The sequence below is a fragment of the Sinohyriopsis cumingii genome, chromosome 5 (genome assembly GCF_028554795.1).
Source record: "Sinohyriopsis cumingii isolate HCF-2022 chromosome 5, ASM2855479v2, whole genome shotgun sequence".
NCBI classification, from domain to species: domain Eukaryota; kingdom Metazoa; phylum Mollusca; class Bivalvia; order Unionida; family Unionidae; genus Sinohyriopsis; species Sinohyriopsis cumingii.
Window position 1 is genome coordinate 62,383,629 of NC_142965.1, and position 17,384 is coordinate 62,401,012.

The window sequence follows — 17,384 nt, forward strand, 5'->3', positions numbered from 1 at the left end:
AACAATATCAGATTCCGAATTCGCCGAAGTGGCAAAGATGTATGAAGACTACACCCAAAGTACAAAATACTTCGAGCTGAAACAACAAAAGATAAATAATGACGGAATTACTTCAAAAGATAGTCGCAAATATAAGCCCGGCGCGAACTTCAATGATAACAGTAACCTCAACTAAGCCAGAATTCAATATTAATTTTCCAACTGCGATTCCAGTAAACGAGATCGCGTTAGCACAATTGCGAGTATATCACAGTTTGCCCAATATCAGATCAAGATCGTTTGGTGGATTGCCAGGAAATAATTCGTTTGTGTTTGCATATAAAAATAAACCCGATGGCACTCCCGACTGGAACGTCATTGGGTTACCAACGGGTCTTATCAAATCGAAGAAATCAATGAAGAATTACAACGTCGAATAAAAAATATCACAACAAAGGGATCTAAGATAACTATAACTGTTCATGAGCCAACGCTGTCTTCTGCCATCGAAATAAGCACCCCAGACTACGCCGTGGATATATATCAGAGTTCGATCAGAACAGTGTTAGGATGGCCTGAAGTCGCTCCACCGGCGCCACCGATACTATCAGAACCTAAAAAGTCTGATTATATCACTGACAATAAGTCATATCACGATCGGTATCTTATACAAGAGTCAGCTTTGACTTTGATTGCTAGTACTCCAAAGTGGCTGCGGGATATAAGAAACACATTCGCCATCGATAGATTTTTTAATCACATTAGTCAGGGTTATAAACAACAACTTCAGCAATTACGGCAGCGCTTCCAAGAACATCTTTCTGATACAACAAGTTCACGCAGCGAGATCATCAAACGCGTAGAAATATTAAATCAGCTTGCACATGACATGGAATATATTAATATACGATTTATTCAAGCTGTATTAGACGCCAAAGAGGGCTTTGTTAGAACCGAGTTTGCAGATGTGCATAAAATACACGTAGAAGATATTTCAACATTTAAACTTCCCGGATATGTTTCTCCAGCAGAGAATAAAAAATCTGTCAATGATCTAATCAATGAGTCCTTTGATGACATATTTGCACAACACAGGCGAACACTACCGGAGCCAACTATCCTCAGACACAACAATAGCCCAACCGGAGAAGGCCGGCTTGTATCTCCGGGCATCGTAAATATAACCGAAGTGGTCGCGGTCAATCTTGTGTGTGATGTCATTGATGGCAGTTACAGCACGGACACGACAGTATCAAATCAAGCCCAGCAAGGATTTGTTCTTTATTCATTTACTCCGAAAGATGTACCACCTGGATTTCTGATTGTGCAAGAGCCGATCAATCCGGTCTATCTACGATGTCATAATCCGTGGCTGACCAGAATAAATTTCGCGCTGACAGACCAGCGTGGCCATTTTCTTGATTTTCGAGGTGAAACACTACATATTAGTCTACTTGTGAAATCCTAGGGATTTTTCAGTGAAAAATTAATTTTATTTTATATTTTCTGTAACGCTGACAAATTCACTGAATTTTATAGGGCAATTACTAGTAAAAATCACAGAAATCGACCAATTTCTCAATTTGGAAAGGTAATTTACTAGTAAAAAATCACAGACATCGACCAATTTCTCAATTTGGGAAGGTAATTTACTAGTAAAAATCATGCGAATTTAGTAAAAAAACAAAAAAAAAATATATGAAATAAAATATTTTTACTGTAAGACCGAAAATCATTTACGATTTCACAATTAATCAAGCAAGTATTATATAATGTATCACCGCGTGAAATGTTTCATGCATAACAAAGAACTTCTTGATGAAGCTGTCAGTGTTGGCAAAGTTACCCCGGAAAAAATGAATACGGCAATGACGATTTTATACTGACTGATACGCAACTACAGCGACTATAAAAAGATCATATTGTGATCGCGCATTGCAGTATACATCAAATTTTAGAATATATACGCGTATTTAGATCTTAGATTAGATATATATGTACCACCACGTAGATGTTTTCGTGTATGACAAACAAGCGCTCGAGCAAGCAGTTAGGGCTGCATTTGCACAAGAAGAAATTAACGTTAAATTCATTATTGGCGAATACGGAGACGAAGACTTCTTACTAACACAGCAACAGTTAGATAGTCTCAGACGCGAGCATATTATTTCAATTGTGTGCGACAGATATCAAATTCTCAATTATGCTCACTCTTGCATTAAACCCCACCGACTAAGAGCAATAACTCTTATATCTAACTCAGACTGATGCAAGTAAAAAAAAATATATCATTTATTTTACTTTCAATTTCACTTCCAAGTCCTTGATTTCATCAAGGTGACTTCATCAAGGTGAGGTATTTACTTCCTTGACGATCAAATCAAAATGAGATATTTACTTCCTTGATTTCGTCAGCCTTGATTTCGCCAGCCTTGATTTCAGCGGATATACAATTCTTTAATCTTCTTACACGAGTATTTATTATCTTCCTTGTTTCATATTCTTGAGCTAATTCCAACCTAATCTTTTCAATTGCACGATACAATGAAACAAATTTATTTATTTGTGCTTCTTCTACTGTAGCCAGTGATTTATACAAATTGGTCTGGATCGTCTTTATAAATCGGTACTGAGCAGGAAGAATATAACGCCCTGCGCATTTAGCTTCATGTAGTGATTCAAAATCAGGGTTTAGTGATATATTAAATCCGCGCTCTTCTAATTTTTTTTATAGCAACAATCACATCATTGATATTTTCGTAATTCATATATATAATATATTTAAAAGAAAAAAATAAACAGTAGCCTGATGAGCGGTTATCAATCATGGCCTATGTGTTTTACGAGGTCCTTTCAGACTGTCTTTTTTACTTCCTTGATTTTGTCTAGGTGATTTTTTCTCAGTCTTACAGAGCTTTTCTGATAGCTTCTCGGCATCCTCGACTTTTTGACCCATGTGACGTAGAACTTTCTGCATCCAAGGCTACTGTTTATTTTTGGGGGCTTCAAAGCGAAAATGAAACTGTTTGTGTACATACCCCCCCAAATCGAATTCCCAGGGGTGAAAAACACACCACCACGATTCGACGTGGAGGAGATATGTACACAAGGCCCCTGCTGGAACCCCCATTTTATTATAAAACCCCAAATGGGCACCGTCGACAGTATGTCCGTGACGAGGATTTGAACATGGCATCTGATAAAGTCGGGACGAGAGTCAAACGCGCTACCACTGTGCCACTGTCTAATCTGATAATACAAGGTTTAAAAATTCTTATATAGGTAACTACTGACAGTTAACAAGTTCTGAACTCAATTTAAATTCTGAACTGGAATTTAAACAGTGAATCTAAATTTTAACACAGAATTTATATTACTTATGAAAAATACCTGTACTCGTAAACGCGGAAGTGTTATAGACTGTAACGCAATTGTAAAAGAAATAATTGTATACCGCTCTTGGTATTGCACAATCTCAGGGAGTGTTGCGCAATCACCTTGACAAAGGGAGGGAACTAATTGCATGAGATATACTTAACGGAGTTATCTCCCATTTACAACTTCAGGATTTTAGTGAAGTAAATAATGAAAAACAATTTTTTCTTTATTTTTTTTTTGAAATGGCGGATTTGTATATTTTTTCTGCGACTTTTCGTACTGAGGGTTCACAAATATCAAAATACTTGGCAGCTGAGTTCATTGAGTGAAATATTTTTTCTTCACTGGTACTTATGTTGAAAGATTTAACTGCCATAGACTCTCTCTTTCCCCCAGCATTCCCACGTGCAACATTTCGGCGTTGTGTGATAGCCTGTAAATTTTGAAGAGAATTATCAAGTTTGTTGTTGTTAATATGATCAATTACAAGATCGTCTTTGATCTTTCCAAAGAAACACTCAAACACGAACCTGTGATTGTGATAATGTTTCTTTCCAACAGTAAATCTAAGATAACCAGCATTACTAACAGCACCAACTGGTTTTTTCAACCTACAATTTCTAACTATTCCCTCACGATTCGCTTCGTGATTCTTAATGATAGGATGTGGGACAAATTCTTGGCTCATTTATATATATAATATATTTGTCTAATTTATAATTTGTCTGAAAACTTAGTTAAATAATCACGCTCACATTTTAGCGCAACATCGTTATTTTTTTGGTTATAATATCTTTTAAGTTCACGGTATCTCTTTCCTTCGCAACTTGCACATAACTGTGTTTTTTTATTCTTGACCCCAACACCACATCGCAGACACGGTATTGGTCCTAAACTCCCCCTTCGGACGCTTTGGAAATGTCCCCCGCAGAATTCTTTTCTGCAGGATTTATTACAAGGAATTACGGATCCAACTTGAAGCCACTTGCATTTATTCATTATATATAATAGTTCTTATTTAAATGTTTATCTTAAATATAATATGGAGGAGTTTGAAAGATTATCTGCCATTGGCACCGGGAAAGCTTTTAGATTCGATCTTGACAGACGAACCCCTGACTCGCGGAGACGAGCCCTAACTGATCTGTTTGATATTATCAGAAATGCCAAAAAAGAATTTCGTAACGACGGTGCATCTCACGTGTGGTCCACATTTAAAATTATACGCGACACTAACTCTGTCAATGTTGACTCTGTCAAGAACGCTACAATGAATGATGCACGAGCGAAAACAATTATTGATTACCTTGATATTCATCAAGGTAATCAGAAATATTTTTCAGAATAAAATTTATTGTGCAAGTAGATTCCGATACGTGGATTATCCGTGACAAAAATGACCCTGTCCTTGCTAATGGAAAAACCATTCTGTTAAGTAAAGATTTCAAACCCGGAATGCTGACTGAGATTGATAGACCATATTACGCTCGAGCATATCATGTGACCGCGGTCATTTATGGAATCTATCCGATAAAAAACCAAAAATCAGTAAACTCACCCCGATGAGATTGTCAAGGCTGAATTGTGTAGCGAAGCGAGTAATGGAACATTTTAAAAATGCGATGCGCGGAAATGGTCTAACTGATCTAAGACGTTCCAAGATAGCAGCGTGGGCTGAAAAGGTCAAGGATACAGGAACGTCAATAAACGATGTTGCTGAGCTAGAAAAAGCATTAAGATTTCCCATAACCGTAACAACGATAACAGAGGAAGTATTATACAAATCGAAATATAATCGATACGGAGCTCCAATAAATATCATTGATCATAACGCTCACGCTTGGACTCACGCAGTTACGATATTTCCGCGGGATCGTGTTGTGAAATATTATTCGGGAAATATATTTGATTTTATTTATCAAATAAACAAAACCGACCCTGTGTCGATGTGGTTGTTTAAAAGTTCCGAAGATGGCGAGTATGATCAATTTGTAAGACCCAGCGGTGAATTATACCGGACGGAATCTCTCCAACAACAAATGAAAAACCTCGCAGAGAAGTATGTGAAACTCGAAGATTTTGAAAACACTGAGCAGTTATTAACTAATTGTTTTACAGTTCCAAGTGTTGCCGCTCATACCGCGCGAGAGAGAAATTCGTGGAGACCAACACGAAGTGAGTTTCTCGAAGACATACAATTGAGTTGTGTCAAGTATGGACACGGCGGTTTGCGGAATACCGAGTATGATCACAGCGAGATGATTTCCGTGGATATGATTGCGTGTTATCCGGGAAGCTTTCTTGGGATGGGCGAGTGTAACGAATACTTTAAAAGATTTGGACATCCCACGAACTCGATGACACGAGTTGCTATAAACGGTCCTTTACCCGATTTTCCCCTGACAGGATTTGCTCGTGTGACGTCGTTTGAATTTGCTGAAAAACTTCATCCGTGCTGTTATGTTTGGCTTGGCAGACACTTTAGTGAAAGGCGCTGGGCACCAATAGTGCTATTGCTACATATGCTTGACAGCCGAATCCTGGTATCGTTGACTGTTAGTGAAACAATCATATCATATCGACCGCAGAGTTTAGTTTGGTTACCAACACCGGAGCGTATCAGTCTCGATGAAGTCACTGAAGAGTATGCACGAGAGAGTCTAAATACTCCCATGGATGTCATTGTCGGTGAGGATCCTAAAGTTCTTAAGATTAAACTCAGCAATAGTGAAAAAACAGCAAAGGATCTCGATAGAAGAATAATCGGTAAATTTACTGAAGGTGGTGCATATGATCGTAAACGACATCACTCACGATTGATTATCGATGACGCTGAATTAAATTTTATAATTGCTGATGCCGCTGCGAGAAATATATTTTGTAATCGGGAGGACGCTTTCTTGTCCGACGGGAAAAAGTTAGGCACAATTGTAAGTTATATTAATGGAGAATCACCTCAATACATACATTTAAGATCTTCGATGCTGGATTATGTTTCTATAAACTTGCTATCAATGATAAATCGATTTCCTGACACTGCAGTTAGAGTTGCAACGGATTCATTTTATATCAATAAAAGATATTCAGAATCACTGGCTCGTTTTACAAGTAATGATGAATCATGGAGTTCGTGGAGAATAAAAAAGGAAATGTTACATGGATATTGTGAATCCGCTGATGTGGCTATCAAAGATAATTATTGTAAATCAGAATTATCAGAAATGTCTTCTGCACCATCTGTGAATGATCCAATCACCAGACACAAAACCGTTTATTTGAACGGACCGGGTGAGTCTGGTAAGACAACTCGAGCGATTGAATTATTTCGTGGAAAATCGAAGATTTTCGATTCAGATATGATTGTATTAACACCTACACACAGACTTGCCAGGGAGATGAAACAACGACGAGTCAATTCTTGTACCTATCACAGCTTTTTCAAATCCAGCGGCGGTGTATGGACTACTGAACGAATGGGAACAAAATATATTCCGCGGAATATTATTTGGGACGAAATAGACACAGTGTCGTTAGATATATTAAAATTGTTCCTGGATTGGTTGCTAACAAAAAATACAGGTGAGATAATGTGCGGCGATCACGGTCAGCCAAGACCTTTTGTTTGTCCATCTCCGCATTTGTGGTTAAAAGATTTTGTTGATTATTATGAAGAAGTGTCTGATGATCATAGAGCATTTGATGCAACGTTGAAGGAATTTAAAACATTAATCAGATTTCAACCGAATAAAATTCAATGTGAAATCATGCGCGAGATGATTCCTGAAACTTCAATGAGCGACTTTTGGAAAATGTGGAAACCAGACGATTTGATAGTGGCAAGTAGAAAGATAGTCAGAGACACACTTCAACAGCAGTTATTTCAATTACAACAAGAAAAGTTTCCAATGCTGTCAACGCCGCTGTGTTATAGACCAGCTGATACGCGGTTACAGAATATACATGTTGATATACCAGGACGGACCGAGAAACAGAATTTAGTATTGAATGATATTGTGCTAGTTGATGTCAATGTTGTCAAAGATGCACTAAGCATGAATAAATCCCCGTAGACGCTAGGATATGCAATTACGATACATTCATCTCAAGGACTGACTATCAGTGATACAACTGTCTGGATCGTTGATGATCGAATCGAGTGGTCAAATTTAGTTTACTTGGCTGTGTCCAGAGTCAGAAGAATATCTCAACTGCGAAGAATTGTCTTGGATGAGTCAAACGCTGATAATAATGAAAACAACAATGACATAATAAGAAAAAAATAGCTGGTTACAAACAGAGTGACAAAACAATAATCACGATTTCGACCTTGATGTTGAATTTATTAACGCGTTAAAACAACAGCAGAATAATCACTGTGCGAGCTGTAATTGTATAATGTTGTGGCAGTATTCGAGTAAACACCCAAAACAATTCACCGTAGACAGAAAAGATAACAGTCGCGGTCATACACGCGATAATGTGATGCTGGCCTGTCTTGAGTGTAATCGACGTCGGGGTGCAGGCACCCTTGGTGTTAGTTAAGTGATCGGGGTGGTAATTGTGTGTCCTCGGGAATTACTTGTAATTGCTCACGTGTGAATCCACGTTGAGGAGCAGTCGAATCCAGCCTGTAGATTGCTGGTCTACCAGTAGATCTAGTTATGTTAGATATATTGTGTGTGGTAATACTCCAAATGGGATCAGTCTTTTTTTACCACCTTCAAGTTCACCTGGTTCATATAAATATCTCACAGTGACATCACCCAGTATTGGTCGTGCTGAAAAACTACGTCTTTGTACAGGTATATGTTTTTTAGTGACCGCGATGGCAGGTTTCATGTTGGTTGTTCGAGTAATTTCATTATTTAATGCAGGTATCACGCTTGGTAATCTTGCAACCCATTCGCGCGATCTCTTGTCCGGAATGAATTCCTTCGCGTATTGATATCCAAATAACCGCTCAGCAAGTGTTCGATTAAATCGTTCAACAATTGCCTGATCACGATGAATTGCGGTATGTCCTCGTCTGATGGTGACGTTATGTTGCTTCATCAGCAATGATACTGCACCCTGAAATTCTTTACCAGGATCAACTTGTAATAGATTTGGCCATCGTAGAGGTCCTTGTTGATAAATTCGTTCAAACGCAGAAGCAACCTCAGATGCTGTTTTAGTCGTTAACGGTTCTGCATCTTTGTATTTACTTGCAACATCAACTACAGTTAACGCGTACTTGTATGTTCGACGACGAATGGTATCATGTGGCAGAAATAATATATCAGCTAGGTGAACTTCATTTGGCACACTAACATTAAAATGTGCAAAGTGAATTTGTTTAGGCGGTGGTTGGTAAATTTGCCATATTGCTTGTTTGGATAACCAATCCGCTGCAGTATCATGTGTGACTTTTGCTGCACTGGCAAGTTTACTAATTGCTGCGCTACCTCTCCAGTATCCTCTTGGGGAATAATAATTTGACTCCATTATAATTAATAACCAGCGCTTAATACAAGCTTAGATTTCATTGCAGATTTTATTAACCAGCTAGCTAACTTTTCTTTGAAAGATTTATCAGTGATGGCATTTAACGCGTGAATTAATTTCACATCCGCGAGATGTCGCTGTTGCAAATCCTTACTTCGGTAAGCTACATGATGAACATGGCGTGCTTTATCGATAGCATTTATCGGATACTCACCTGGATTGGACTGATTTAAGGCATCAAGCCTGATATCAAGTCTGGTTCCAGGACCACAGTAATTATATCCTGGGAGATGTTTTTCTCCTGGGTATTTAGCCCACGGAGCTCCTGGTAATTTTGCTAACTTGGCGGCAATATCACCTCCTTTTTTTTGTTTTCGGCGCTCCACTGGAAATAAATTTAAATTTCTTTGTACCACATCGTTCACACTTGCCTGTAAGCGCTTGTCGATTATTTTTTGTTGTAGTGGTTGTTATGTCTGCAGTTGGAGGACTTGCTCTACATTTCACACAATATAAATCCATATTCTTTTATAATATATCTAATGGAGATCACTGACTTTTCTGCTACAAGGAAACGAGAACCAGTTAAGCATAACGCAGCACTACCAAACTCTGTTCGTATGATTATAATTGGTCCATCTGGGAGTGGTAAGACGCAGTTGTTACTTAATTTAATAATGAAGTGGATGAAGTGGGACAAGTTGTATTTGGTAGCTCCATCTGTGGACGATCAGCGATGCTACGAAGTGTTAAAAGATTTTAATAAAAGTGCAAAATTGTTAAATGAAAATGGTGATGATGTTGTTAAATTTACAACTGACATTAATGAAGCACCATCTATAGATGATATTGATGGATTCATTAATAATTTAGTCGTGTACGACGATGTGATGCTGGACAAACAATCAAATCCTGCCAGGATATTTTCCAGAGGCAGGCACAAAACACTGATGTGATTTATGTAACCCAACGATATACTCAAATTCCTAAAGTGATCAGGGATAACTGTAATATTCTTGTTGTGTTTAACGGAGTTGATACACACACGTTACGAAATATACATCAGACTTGGTGCAGCGGTGATATGGACATAATTAAGTTTAGAAATTTATTTAGTCATGCCCAATCAACCCCGCACGGATTTATAACAATAAATTTACATGATCCTCGGACACGGTATTCGGTCGGGTTAAATAAAATTTTTGGATAGAGAGCAGCAGGAGGGCTGACGACAACAAAACGCAGCAACAACGGCGACAACAACGGCGTATGGTTAGCCCTCCATTTCGGCGTTTGGAGGCTTCTAAAAAGTTGTGGGATTCAGCCCCTTCTGACGGCAACGACAACAAAACGCAGCCAATTACGTTTACAGTGATGACTTCGTCATCGCGTCAACGCGTTTTTTTTAAAGGGCTTATTTCGGCATTTGGAGGCTTCTAAAAGTTGTGGGATTCAGCCGTCCTGCTGCTCAGGTTCGTTGTGTAGTCAACCTTGTCCGATGGGGCCAGGCCACTGACTCTTCGTGTTGCTGTGGAGCTCTACAGACCATGTCGCATATTGTGAACAACTGTCCACTGACAAAGTTCCCCGGTAGACTGCAGGCTATTACATTGCTGATGATTGCTTCAGTTAAATGGCCGAGCATGCACTGCACACGATAATAATAATAATAAAGTGCTAAAATAGAATGTCAGCGCATGGCCGTAGTTTTTGTGCTACACTCTTGCCCTGCGAGATCTTGGACCAAGGTGAACATAATGATCGTTTGTGATTGTTCATAAAAGTCGCTTTTATATTTTTACATGGGAGGTACTTTTTTACCCGTCATTTGCCGCTATATTATTTTTATTTATTTATTTATTTATTTTTTAAATTTTTGTTTTAAATTTTTTTTGTAGAGCTCGCTTCGGCATAAATTCAGCTTCACCACTATTAGATCTGTATAGGTCAATGTTTCAGGGTGGGTATCATAGCACTATATCTTCGCGAGGGGCTAAAGGAGTAACTTTGTACATACATTATTAATCAGGTATTTGTGTTAGCTCACGATTTCTGCAAACATTATACATACTGTTATACCTGTAATCTGTGGTGAGGAAATGCATTTTGAAACGTTCTACACCTTCATCACAAAAATAGGTAACTGTGACACATATTGCACGCTTCACTTGTATGTTATTAATTTGTTGTACATTTATTCTTCGAACTCGTGATAAAGGCATCAAACTTGATGATTATATTCCTCCCTATTAGAATAACACACTGACAACAAAAGAAAGTAAATGTTGCCGTAATTTTACATTTGACCTGCTTCTCTTAAATTTGAGCATTTAGCTAAAACAAATAGGTTTTCGCATGGTATGTATAAGCTAGTAAATCTAGAATTGGTATGATTTGTGATGACATGCATCTGACTTTATCATTTTGAAGGCCAATATTTTACGCTTTTCTGACTATGTTTTAAATTTGGCATGTTTGATGTTTGTCTCAAAGACAATGCAGATGTTGGAATCGTGAAATTGATGACGATCTGGATTTCTAGCTGTATCACATCCTTACAACAGGAGAAGCTCATTGTTACCAACGGTTCGTCATTTACCACCTTTGATTTGCGTTTTGCTATATATCCATGCTATCCTTCCTAGAATCACGAAACCTGGTGACTGATTACACACATGTTGTAAAAGAGGTTTACATTGCATATATGTTATGCTTCACTGACATGGTTGATAGTTTGTGTTTCAAGCTATTTTATTTATGCTTTTTCAGAACTGAATCATGAAACTTGATAATCGGACGCATTTCTGTTAATGTTACACCCTTTCATCAGAAAAAGGCCACTCTGACATATAATTTGCATTTCGCTTCCATCGGTTAAGTATTTCTGTTTAGCCCATGACAACTTAGACTTGTCCATGAACTACACAGAAAGCACCTTCCGACCAGTACAGTTGGAAGTATAAATAAGTAGGTTTCTCCTATGGTAAACGTTCCAAAAAATGAGTAGCCCCGGGCGGCCAAGTGGTCTAAGGCGCATGTCATTGCATATCATTGGCATCTCACTGCTGATTGTGCGAGCTGGAGCATTTGTTCAGCCAATGTTGCTATGTGAGAAAGCCTGCCAGACGGTTCACGTGGGTCGGTTGTTCTTCTCAAGGTTTTCCAGGCTTTTTCTCCACCAAATATACTAGCTGCCACGTATAGCCTATCATGAGCTGCAAAATGGCGTTAAACCTACAAACCCTGTCCGAGCACAGTAAGGATATATGCTATTTAAAGGTATGTCAGCACAGTGCTGGATACTTGGTGCCAGATTAAAAGTTAGGTTATAATGTAATGATGAAAAACTACAGACCCCCACCCTACCCCCACTCCAATGTTTGAAATGGGGCCAACATTTCGCAGTTCAGATCACATTAATCTCAGTTTATTGTCAACTAGATAAGTAATGTATAGGATTCTAGTACAAGTTTCGTAGATGTGAGCTCTGGAAACGTTTATTACGCTCTTTCTTTGTTTCAGGAATGACATCAAGAATTATTTAATTTGTTTTGCAAATGGAATTCAAGTGTGCGCTGAGAAGGTGACCGATCTGAATATTCCGCTGCATACATTGGAAGAGATGAAAAAATACAGCTTTACAAACATTAATTCTAGATGCTACCAACGTGAAGGTATTTATAAGTTTAAAGTAATATTTCCACTCATTTCACGACGAAAGTACTAAAAATACTATAAAGCTCTGGCCATCTAAGAGCTGGAAAATACGATAAGGCTTTGGCCATCTAAGAGTTGCAGAATGCTATAAGGATTTGGCCATCTAAGAGTTGCAGAATGCTCTAAGGCTTTGGCCATCTAAGAGTTGCAGAATGCTCTAAGGCTTTGGCCATCTAAGAGTTGCAGAATGCTCTAAGGCTTTGGCCATCTGAGAGTTGCAGAATGCGAAAAGACTTTGGCTATCTAAGAGTTGCAAAATAATATAAGACTTTGGTCATCTAAGAGTTGCAGAATGCTCCAAGGCTTTGGTCATCTAACAATTGCAGAATGCGAAAAAACTTAGGCCATCTAAGAGTTGCAAAATGCTATAAGGCTTTGGCCATCTAAGAGTTGCAACATGATCTGAGGCTTCGGCCATCTAGGAGTTGCAGAATGCTCCATGGTTTTGGCCATCAAAGACTTGCAAAATATTATAAGGCCAAATGCTATAAGGCTTTGGCCATCAAACAGTTGCAAAATACTATAAAGCTTTGGCCATCTTAGAGTGGCAGAATGTTATAAGGCTTTGGCCATCTAAGAGTTGCAAAATACTATAAGGCTTGGCCATCTAAGAGTTTTAGAATGATGTAAGGCTTTGTCCATCTAAGAGTTGCAAAATGCCTTAAGACTTTGACCATCTAAGAGTTTCAGAATGATGTAAGGCTTTTGCCATCTAAGAGTTGCAAAATACTATAAGGCTTTGGCCATCTAAGAGTTGCAAAAGACTTTAAGGCTTTGACCATGTAAGAGTTTCAGAATGATGTAAGGCTTTGGCTATCTAAGAGTTGCAAATTACTATAAGGCTTTGGCCATCTAAGAGTTGCGGAAGGCTATAAGGCTTTGACCATCTAAGAGTTGAAATATGCTCTAAGGTTTTGTCCATCTAAGAATTACAACATATGGCTGACTGCTTTAGAGACTAGTATTATTTTTCAGCTTCAAAATAAGTTTGATAAATTAATGAAATCTTTGAAAAATGGTTCATACCTTAGACACGTAAATGCTGTCAAACCTGTTCTGATATTTTCGCAAGAGAAACTTAAGTAAATTCAATTTTAAAACACCCCACACAAAGTTCCTAACTTATATCCGTTACTCAGAATGGTAAAATGGACAAAATATTCACATGACAAGGAATATCATAAACTTTATAACAATATAAATAATAGTTATTAAAAAAATTCAGACACTGGGTAGTCAGCGTGATGTTTTGTTTCTCTGTTTTGTTTGCTTGTTTGTTTTTCTTTTCTTTGGGGGGATTAGTATGCCATTGGTAAGATTAAAGTTTGTTCAAATCATTTTTGGAATTATTGTAAAAAGTGATCAGGCAAAGAATCCATTCCATTATGTTCAGCCTTCACATTGTTATCCTTTGTGGAGTAAATACTCATAATATGCGAAACCATGTTTGGTTTTTTAGGGTGTGTGGCTGACACATTTACTCTAATGCCTTTTGAAAAGGAGACATGAAACATGGTTACCTTCCACGTCAGCCAGGTAACTGCTCTCCTGTCACTAATGCCTTTTGAAAAGAAGACATGAAATTTGGTTACCTTCCATGTCAGCTTAATAACTACTGTTTTGTCACTAACGGTTTGAACAGGAGACATGAAAGTTGGTTTCCTTCCACGTCAGCCAAGTAACTAGTGTTTGTCAAAGGAAGCAAAGCCAGGTCTCATTATTTGAAGAGAAGTGCGGTGGTGTCAACGTGTTGTGGTGTCAAAGTGATGTGATGTCAACGTGCGGTGGCGTCAACGTAAATAATGTAAAATTTCAAACATTTGTGAACCTTGATGCTAAAGTCGTTTATTGATGCTTGAACACACACATTATTCTACTCTATGCTGTTAATTATGGTGTATTGATTTTAGTTTAAAGAGTGATTCGTATGCATTGATATTGGAGCAGCATGGAATAAGCGTAACGACTGAAAACCCCAAAGGATTCTTATGCATTTAACCCCAAGGATTAGTATACATTTATATAAGCAGTAGCATAGAATAATCTTAAGGACTGAAAACGCCAAGGCTTCGTATGTATTTATATAAGTAGCAGCATGGAATACGCTTAAAGATTGAAAACCTCATTGATTATTATGTATTTACATAGGCATTATAATCGAATAAGCTGCTCATGTGTTTTAGTTAAGGTATTCATATTGAATCGGGTTTAATAATGGTGTGGGTCAAAACCGCTAATCTCAGCCGGAGTATTCTCAAAATGTTTGGTGTTAGATTAACATACATATTCAAAGAAACCACTGAAAAACGAATTCCAAAAGCAGTATTTCCGTGAGTCACAATTAGTTCGCTGTGTTTCAAGTTAACGATTTTTACTTAATTTGAGTATGTTTACACTTTAATCACATTTTACACATATTTTTGTGATATATATTTTCCAAGTAATCACAATAAGGAGAAAGAACACAGACTCACTGTTGTCTCTTATCATTTAAAAAAAAATGTTTTCAGTTTCTAGAATTTGCTTTAAATTTAACATATATGTTATAATTGCTCTTTTCATGTACGAATTCTATTATCTTTACTTTAGAAGATTTTTGTTTATAGTAATTCAACCATGCATTAAAAAAGTATATTAAAAAATGTTTGATGGAAATACATTTATTTCAGACTTTGTATTTTGCAGTACTGGAGAAGGAGTGGCCATGTCTTACTTCCTACAGTTACAAGCCTTACTTTGTCTGTATGTCAAAGACCATCGTCATATCCATGCCATTCTGTAGGTAAGTAACAAGCTTTTTTTCAATCCCATAGCTACAGTCTTGTACGATCTCTTGTGCAAGTCCCGTTGTTGTCATTTGTTCTTATGGTAACTAATGACAACTTTTAGGTTATACAGCTTCGATCAAATTGTGAGATAAAATTTTACATTTGTGTAGGCAACAATGTCCTTGTTCTGAAATTTCTGCATTACTTTTGAGGAACACTACCAAGTCAAGTCTTTTGCGTTTAGTTTCCTGCTAGCATTATTTCTAGCATTTCTATTTGAATTCACTCTGATAAACTGTCCTCTCTTTCATTTCAAGAAGTTGAATAGGTGTGATCTTTATTTAAATTTGGCTCCATATTCATATAAATGTATTTCAGGTTTTATTACACAGGAAATAAAATCACCTTGTGGACTATGATGTAAGCATCACCTAAGCTCATTTGCATAAGAATATATTTTCATATATATTTAAAAATTATGTTTTACAGATATTTTACTTAAACTAAAAACATAAAAAGAATAATTATTAAATAAAGCTCAGAATACATTTCAGCTATATTTTCTGAGTTAATTGATCCCCATAAGTTTTCCGTATATTAGCTGTGTTATTCGGTTTGCAGCAATATTTCCCACAATTTTTCATCATATAATATTGAGGTCTTCCATTACCTGCAACTTGTATGTAATCCAATAATTAGATGTTAATTAATATTCATAAACATGTCGGAAAGTCAATTTTCACTACAGGTATTACATGGTGCAGCAGGAGTGTATCAGGAGTACGGTGGGGTCTACATGTGGACAAACAGCGGCGGATGCCTATGAGATGTGGTTATATTCCGATATGGACGTGCAGGATTGTCAAATAAAACCTGTTAACTACGTAGAAATTATAAATTATAAAATTGGCAATATAGTTGGGATATATTTCGTAATATGTATTATATTATATGATTGATAGTCTTTGCAGTTCCAATTTTAGTATACACAAAAGTATTACCGATAATTGTTTTAGATTAAATAAAATATAGTTCAAAAATGTTACTGATAGTACATACCACATGACCTTCCGTGTTTTAGTGGCCAGATTCTGACTCATTTTGGCAGAATGAATGCGACTGCAAGAATTGTTAACACCAATGATTCCGTTGTTCTGAATTGATAACTTCTTCCATTGCATGCCTCGGATGATCATTACCCAACTAAAAATAAATAAGTTTGGTTACAGACCAAGTTACAGTATATAATGTGATGATTCCAGTGTCTGTTTATATCAACATTCTTTTGTTAATATAACAACACGTGAATATTTTTCAGTAGATCACTTATATTTTAAAACGAATGAGTTGTTTAAAATGTCAATCGAATTTTTATATTGCATTAATTCTTGTTTAAAAGTTGTTTCTAACTGCAAAGAAATAGCATTTGGATCCGATACACAGCTGAAACTATTTAAATACAGATTTTCAGTAAAACTTTGAAGCCATACAAATTTTGTATTATTGAACAATGATTAAAATCTATGACTGTTTTTTTTTATATAAATGTAAAACATTTTCCAATCCCCATATACCCTGAAAAAACGTGCTCATGGTCCTGTTTGTAGGGGGAAAAATAAAAAATTGTATCCATAAAAAATATCCTGTTTGGAAAGACACCACGGGGAAAATTAAATGCTACTGCTCCAGACAAACAGTGATCTCACTTTCCTGGACAAATACTGGATTTCATCATTGATTCCTTGTCAAATGTCATGCCTACATTTCCCCTCCCCCAAATAATTCATCAAATTGTAAGACCGTGTGTCAATTCATAACATACATTTCTAAAGAGGCATGCCAAATCGGTAAACATTTCCCATCCCCTATGTAGATCATCACGTTGTCAGACCATGTGTATACCAATGCACCACTCAAATTCCTCTTAAAGTAGGCCCAATATGTACAACAGTCTGCTTCCTTATGCAGATGAAAACAGTGCATTTCACGTGAGGTATGCAAAATAGTAATCATGCTCTGTAAATGAATATACACTAAATAAACACCAAATCAAACAAT

General features: G+C 37.1%; 1 protein-coding gene across 2 annotated transcripts in view; it reads left to right on the forward strand.

The window, feature by feature from the left end:
- LOC149799299 (uncharacterized) overlaps positions 1-16,858 on the forward strand; it is a 32,338-nt gene extending 15,480 nt beyond the window's left edge. The window contains exons 3-5 of one of the 2 annotated variants that reach the window (XM_089957051.1): positions 12,364-12,515; positions 15,244-15,340; positions 16,075-16,858. In XM_089957051.1, the coding sequence (XP_089813177.1) occupies positions 12,364-12,515; positions 15,244-15,340; positions 16,075-16,285 (460 nt within the window). In that variant the 3' untranslated portion in view covers positions 16,286-16,858. Of the gene's footprint in view, positions 1-12,363; positions 12,516-15,227; positions 15,341-16,074 lie in introns of both variants that reach the window. The other variant, XM_089957052.1, reaches the window with a different exon arrangement.
- The last annotated feature ends 526 nt before the right edge of the window (positions 16,859-17,384 follow it).